Raw genomic sequence first — 6,948 nt, 5'->3', positions numbered from 1 at the left:
GTTTTAGTTATTTTCCTACAAAAGTAACTTTCGTAGCCTCGGATCGTCCCGCCTGCCAGAAGGAAAAACAAAACCATGATGCGGACGTCTCACAACTGAAACTTCTGCATTTGGTCCTTGTTCTTTCCCGAGTGCTGAACATCACGTAATTTCCTGTGTGTGTGTGTGTGTGTGTGTGTGTGTGTGTGTGTGTGTGTGTGTGTGTGTGTGCATGCTCTGCAGTCTGATCTACTCTTGTTTTGGATCCGACACATGAAAACTCAGCAGAGGAAAATGAGGCCTCCCGTTTCTTAATTATTTAAATCAAACAATTAACTACGGCTGTCCTGGGAAAAGCTCTTTTATCCGCTTCATCCACAACAACAGCATCTCGCTCTGGTGGGCGGAGCCTGCTGGAGGACGGGTCACGTGGTAACACACCAACCAATGGAGGCAGAGTTTTTTTTGTCTTGTTTTTAATTATAAAACCAACTGTTTCTAAATTACACTTCTTATTGAGGTTTTTATCCAGCGAAACTTACATTAAATACACATAAATATAAATAATTCGGGGAGGACTCTTTAACTTTCTCTCGTAGGAAATAAAACATTTGCAGCCACTTCTCGTGTGACGAATGACGAGGCTGAATATCAGAATATAATCATTTTATTTAAAAATATTATAAAGAATATTATATCGTGTTTCATTTGCATCCCGTCACTTTGTTTCGGCGAAGCTCGATACACTGTTCACATTGATTACACGGTCAATTATATATAATTTATAGGCTTCAACCGGAGAGCCCGCTCCACAATTAAACTTTGATGAAGACATGTACTACATTCTTTGTTATGGACCAACATGGCAGCCACTGTCTGCCGACAAAAAAACACACCAAAAATCTGTCAATATTGACAAATATACAGAAGTAGATTATTTTTCTCCTTCTTTTTTTCCTCCTCTGAACTTCAAATATGAGAATGAATCATCAATAAAGAGATTCAAATCAGAATTGAATATATCAAAATTGATCTTATACCCTTTAATTAATCAATCAATCAGACTAACAACAATCAGTTTGGTGTAGAGTAACATATTGGTTTTACCAGCAACTTCTTATCATTCATATTATAATTATTATTTTTATTATTATTTTGGGGAAATTGTATTTTTAATTTTCTCTATCAGTTCATTTATTGTATATTTTAAAATTTTATTGTATTTCTATTTTATATTTCTTGCTTCCATCTCTGTTATTTCAGCCGGTACTATTAATTATATATGTTTAGCCTTTTTATTTATTTTTGGTGTCAAATTTTCAAACGTGTCTTTGTTCTATTATTGTTGTTCTGTCTCACTTTCAGCTCATCACTCAGGTGTGAAGCGCCACGACGTACGAATAAAGTTTGATTGATTTCTTTCTTAGTTTTTGATTCTGTATTTGTTGTCAAATTAAGTCATCAGAATTTTATTTTATTTATTATTTCTTTCAGCCTGTCAAACTGTCGGTGGACCGATGTGGTTTGAGTTCTGCTCATAAAGGGGTCCGAAGGTGCCGGACTGTTCTGAACCAGCAGCTTTAAAGGGTCTATATGGGCTTGTAGGGGGGACCGGGGTGGGGGGGGGGGGGGACCGGTAGGGGGATCAGGACCCGAGCTGCTGTTTGTACGACAGAGAAAAGCAGCTTCTTAGCCAAACACGCAAAAAAATCAATAAGTATCATAACAGCCGATATTTATTATTCATTAATAACGAGTTTATGGGCTGAAACCACCTGCTGAGCCGAGCGGAGAGGGAAAGAAAAACACTGATGCTAAATATATATCATAACTGTCTTTAGGACTAAAACCTGTCGGTTTGGACTGAAACCTGTTTTCACGTGTTTCCAGGGGAAGCTGAAACATGTTGCACATAATATTCACGCAAACGTTCATCTGCGTTTCCTTCTGTATGTTGAAATATTTCTTTTTTTTCATTCAAAATCTTTATGAATAAACATGATTCGAATTTTCACCTTACACATGCATTTTAAAATATTTATTTCAGATTAGTGTCACGGACCAAAAAACAAACAATTAAACATGTTTTTTGGGGTGTTTCACATGGACGGCACACATTCCCCCACAATGCACTGCTTTGCGATATTAAACGAGGTGAATCATCTGACAAAATGAAACAAACTAAATATCACGTTTGCTGTTTCCCTGCGTTGTCATCGGACAGGTTTATTACATTCGAAAATACAAGGTTAAGATGAGTTAATGATGAAAATATGACGTCTTTTCTCATTTATCTAAATGTATTTTCTCAAATGTACACATGCTGGTGGTTTTTACGCTCAACGTGTTTACGCTTTGTTGTTTTTTTTACTGTTTTTAGACCAACAGAATAACACAAATATAAAGACGTTGACATTTCCAAACCAGAAATAAAGAATTTATATCCAGAAGGCTTCGAAACACAATTCCTATGGTCACATTGGGGAATTTAAAATAACTCTTAACTGAAATAAATACACCAGTTTGGGTTCATGGTGCGTTCGGGGGCCCCGGGCTTCAGTGCTTCTAAAATCTTTGCTGCGGCCCTGTTGTGAATTTAACACAAAATCTCGTTTCCACATATTAGATCTGATGTAAACACGTGGAGCTTAAAGAAGTTTTCTTCTTGCTTCTAACTGGTTGAGTCTGTCTGCGCGTCCACGCGGCGTGCACTGAGCCGCAGCAGCAGCGCGCGCGCTTCGGACCTGATCAATACGAGAGTCACTCAAGTATCAGATGCTATTCATCACCGCGGGGAAGCAGCTTTGAGACGGACGGACCTCCTCCACCTCCCCGGGATCCGGTTTCACCGCAGCAGCTGCCGCCGCCGCCGCTGCTCCATTCAATCTAATCTAACTTTATTTAAAAAACAAAACAAAAACACTATTAACACCTAACAGCAAACACGGGCCTGTCTGCAGTGTCATGGTGATGACATACCTGATCACAGGTATCGATTTATGCGCATTTAGCAAATATGATTTCTCACTTCCATTATATCCCCCCCCCCACACCAAAAAAACCTGCATTTAAATATATATTTATTTTTAAAAATGCAGATTTTATTTTTCAAAGAAAGGCCGTGAGAGCAGGAAGTAAAACGTGCACGGTTTATTTTCAGCTTCTGTCGCTTACACAGACACATTTAAAGCACACTTTCACAAATGAAATGTTTCTTTTTATCTTCTTCTTCTCCTCCGAAATAAATTAAATTAAAATAAATATAAAGGAAAATAAGCAAAACGTTTTCTCAGTAACGTGAAAACTAAAAATAATAAGTAAAGCCGACGCTTTCCCTTGATTGGAATATCTACAAAGTGCGCTCCACAAAGGTGTCAGTGATGATATTAATAATAATAATAATAATTTAAAATAATTGTAATAATATGCAAAATAATTCATTTTCACGAGGACACAAATGGGGATTATAACAATTATAAAAAATAAATAAAAATAAATAATAGTAATTTGATTGTCAAAGCATCCTTGCAGTGAACAACAAGTTTACACATCAGTGAGTCTTCATGTGGAAGAGCAACAAAACAAACAAAAAACACTTAAAAAAAAAAGAATAAAATTATTCAACTCGTCTTTTTTTCTTCTTTTTTGTAGTTTTTTTTTCAGCGTGTGTGTTTTTTTAAATCACCATGAACGTGCCAACACTTGCATAATGAGGTAGCCACACAGCTAGACCGTGTGAATGTGTGTGGTCGTGCGTGTGTTTGTGTGTGTGTGTGTCTCTTCTTATTGCAATGCATTCACTTTTTTAGGGGGGGGGGGGGGGGATTTATCTCCCACTTCTAGTAAACCACACAATGGATTACAGTTATTGTGCCTCATTAATGAAACAGATAAGGTTTAATAATAGTCATAATAACCCCCCCTCCCCCCTAAAAAAGCAGTTGAATTCTCGACAAAAACAAACACCTGCGAGAGAAAAAACAAAATCCAATACATTTCAATGAGCTTCTCCACACTGAGGTGCAACATTATTCACAAATATGTACAACGATAAATATAAAAAATGCTATTCGGACTAAGGAGGATAATTATTCCTCCATTCCCGTCATTAATTATGCTTCTTTTGTTTTGTACAATAATTGTCACATGAATGAGGGATCACGGATCTGATCAAGTTTGTCTTTTTTTTTGTGTGGGACTCCAGTCTTTCTCCCCGGTCCCGGTCCCGGTGCTCCCGTCTCCACTCTCGGAATAATAATAATAATAACAACAATAACAATAATTTAAAAATAAATAAAAACACCGTTGAATCCGGTTGTTTCTGGAGCTGAATGATAAAATAAAATTTAAAAAAAACCCGGATCCTGGTTCTGTTGTTAAGTGGAGGTCTTCAAGGGTCCCACATCCAAAAAAAACAAAAACAAAAAAAACGCGTCTGCTACAGAGACGCACGCGCGCACGGTTGGTTTTGGCTCGTGCGCTGCCGCTGCTGCGTCACACTGCGGTGATTATTAATATTATTATTATTATATTATAAGAAGAAGACATGTTTAGTCCGTCAGAGGAAATAATACGAATGTTTTCAGTGCAGGTTGAGTTCCGGGGGAGTCTCCCGGACAGGACCCCCCCAGCAGGCCCCGGGTGGACCCGGGTCCCGGTGTGCAGCAGCAGCAGCTTGTCTCCGGTTTGTCTCTCGTATAAACGGGTTCTTTAGTGTGTCGCAGAAAACTTCATCCGTTTCTGTTTTTGCCGCTGATTGCAAAACCAAACCCGGACCACGTTCTTCTTCAGGTCCAGCTTCTCGGCGATGGCGGCGATCTTCTCCGACGAGGGCCGCGGCTGCACGGCGAAGTAGGCCTCCAGGGAGCGCTTCTCCGGGGCCGCGATGGACGTCCGTTTCCTCTTCTTGTCCCCGCCGTTGAAGATCTCCGGCTTGGACATCTTCTCCCGCTGCGCGCGCTCCGCCTCCTCGAGCCAGGCCTCCAGGATCGGCTTCAGGGCTACCATGTTGTTGTGCGACAGCGTCAGGGACTCGAACCTGCAGATGGTGCTCTGGCTCAGGCAGCCCACCCCGGGGATCTTGAGGTTGGCCAGCGCCGAGCCCACGTCCGCCTGCGTCACCCCGAGCTTGATCCGCCGCTGCTTGAAGCGCTCGGCGAACGACTCCAGCTCCCGGGGGTCCGGCTCCGAGTCCAGGCCGCCGCCGCCCCCCAGGGACGCGTGGCTGAGCGCGTGCTGGTGCATGTTCATGGACTGCTGGTGGTGGTGGTGGTGCTGCATGTGGTTGATGGCGGACATGTGGGCGGCGTGGGCCGTGTGCGAGGCCGAGGAGCAGACGTCCGAGCCGGGCATGCCGCCCAAGGAGATGCCCGGCGTGAGATGGTCCAGCAGGTCGCCCTCCAGACCCTGGGCCGACTGGTGGTGCGCCGCGTGATGGTGCGAGGTGAGCACCCCCGGGTGGTGCAGGTGGGCCGAGGACGAGGTCGGGGTGCAGGCCATGCTGGTCATGGTGGTCATGGTGTGGTAGGTCGCGTCCGGCTTGAACGGGTGACTCTTCTGGGCCACGATGTCCACGGCGGCCAGGGCCTCGGCTCTCTGCAGGAGGGTCTCATCGAAGCCCGCGAAGATGTTGCCCTGCAGCTGCGGGAGGAGAGTCGACACATTTAATATACACGCATATATTTAAAAACGTGCACTGAAATGAGCTGCAAAGTGAGGAAAAGACGCCTTTTGCTGCAGCCAGATGTTTAAATTTCATGCAACTTTTCGCTTAACTTTCTATATTTCTCTGCTGTATCCGGATCCACTTTCTCTCTCTCTCTCTCTCTCTCTCTCTCTCTCTCTCTCTCTCTCTCTCTCTCTCTCTCTCTCTCTCTCTCTCTTTCTTGCGGATGGATATATATATTAATTTAAAATTAATATTTACGATCTCCTGAATAATTCCCACAGACAATGAAAATCAGACGAGTTTGAATATGAATGGGACAATATGAGATAACACGCGCTCGGAGAATCCTTCTTTTATCTTCCATCGCTCGCGCGCCAGGCTGCACGCGCGTCTTTACGACTTCCTGCCTCTAAACTCACGAGTGTTTTTTTTTTTTTTTTTTTTTTCTCTTAATGTTAGCTGCTGATTTCACCTCTAATGTCTTCACGTTACAAACATTTGCTATACATCTGTATTTGATCAGTTTTTGCAGTTTTCCAGACGAGACATTTTAACTTTAGTAACTTAAATATAATGATTAATTATTATAACACAAAAACACGTTTTCCACTGAGCGAATTCAAGCCAGTGTTCTTTAAACTCCACATCTGATTATTAACCTGCTGAGCAGAGGTCAGATTTTCTCCACTCTTATTATGAAGGGAGCGGGGGGTCCAGCTGCAGGCGGACCGGCGGGGACGCGGACTCACCGACGGCGTGGGCATGCAGGCCCGGCGGATGGCCTCCGAGCTGGAGTGCAGCGGCGTGTATTTGGGTTCGTGCAGGATCGGGTGCATACTGAAAGGCTGCTTGCTGTTCATCGACATCATGATTGCAGGCCAGTGGGGGGGTCGGTGTCCCGCGTCCTCGTTCACCTCCGTATTGGGAGATTTTCTTGAAGAAGAAGAAGAAGAAGAAGAAGAAGAAGAGGAGGAGGAGGAGAAACCTTCCAGAAGCAAACGCTTCACACGAGTAAAAAAAAAAAACCCAAACAGACCCAGAACCAGAAGGAGAGGAAAGTCCAGGACTCCTGCGGGTCTCCGTCTCCGTGGCGCCTGTCAATGACTTCTATAATAAAGATGCTGCTCGCCTCCAGCTCCTATATTGGAGCGCGGCCCCCTCCTCATTGGCGGAGCCGCCCTCCATCCCTCCAGACGCCTCCGCCAATCAGCTGCAGCTCCCCGGATGTGGCCACGCCCCCCCTCTAAAAAAAAGCGAGTCTATACTCTGCTGGGAAAGCAGAAACGAGGAAGGATGCTGAC

General features: G+C 43.6%; 1 protein-coding gene across 1 annotated transcript; it reads right to left on the bottom strand.

The window, feature by feature from the left end:
* Window positions 1-4,467: 4,467 nt before the first annotated feature.
* On the bottom strand, window positions 4,468-6,657 carry pou4f4 (POU class 4 homeobox 4). Its single transcript, XM_084028738.1, has 2 exons — window positions 6,397-6,657; window positions 4,468-5,619 (listed from the first exon to the last, which is right to left on the bottom strand). Exons 1-2 carry the CDS (start codon window positions 6,514-6,516, stop codon window positions 4,690-4,692), a joined length of 1,050 nt encoding a protein of 349 aa, XP_083884864.1. The 5' UTR covers window positions 6,517-6,657; the 3' UTR covers window positions 4,468-4,689.
* Window positions 6,658-6,948: the final 291 nt, after the last annotated feature.

Source organism: Eutrigla gurnardus, assembly GCF_963514095.1.
Source record: "Eutrigla gurnardus genome assembly, chromosome: 15".
NCBI lineage: Eukaryota > Metazoa > Chordata > Actinopteri > Perciformes > Triglidae > Eutrigla > Eutrigla gurnardus.
The sequence above is the reverse complement of the archived record's forward strand: the minus strand, read 5'-3'. Positions and strand labels throughout refer to the sequence as shown.

What these genes read in the sequence shown, in the direction of transcription:
- pou4f4 (XM_084028738.1), bottom strand. Translation starts at nt 6,516, where the DNA reads ATGATGTCGATGAACAGCAAGCAGCCTTTCAGTATGCACCCGATCCTG. An exon ending in CCTGCATGCCCACGCCGTCG is followed by an intron (nt 5,620 to 6,396) that starts GTGAGTCCGCGT and finishes CTCCTCCCGCAG; the next exon opens with CTGCAGGGCAACATCTTCGC.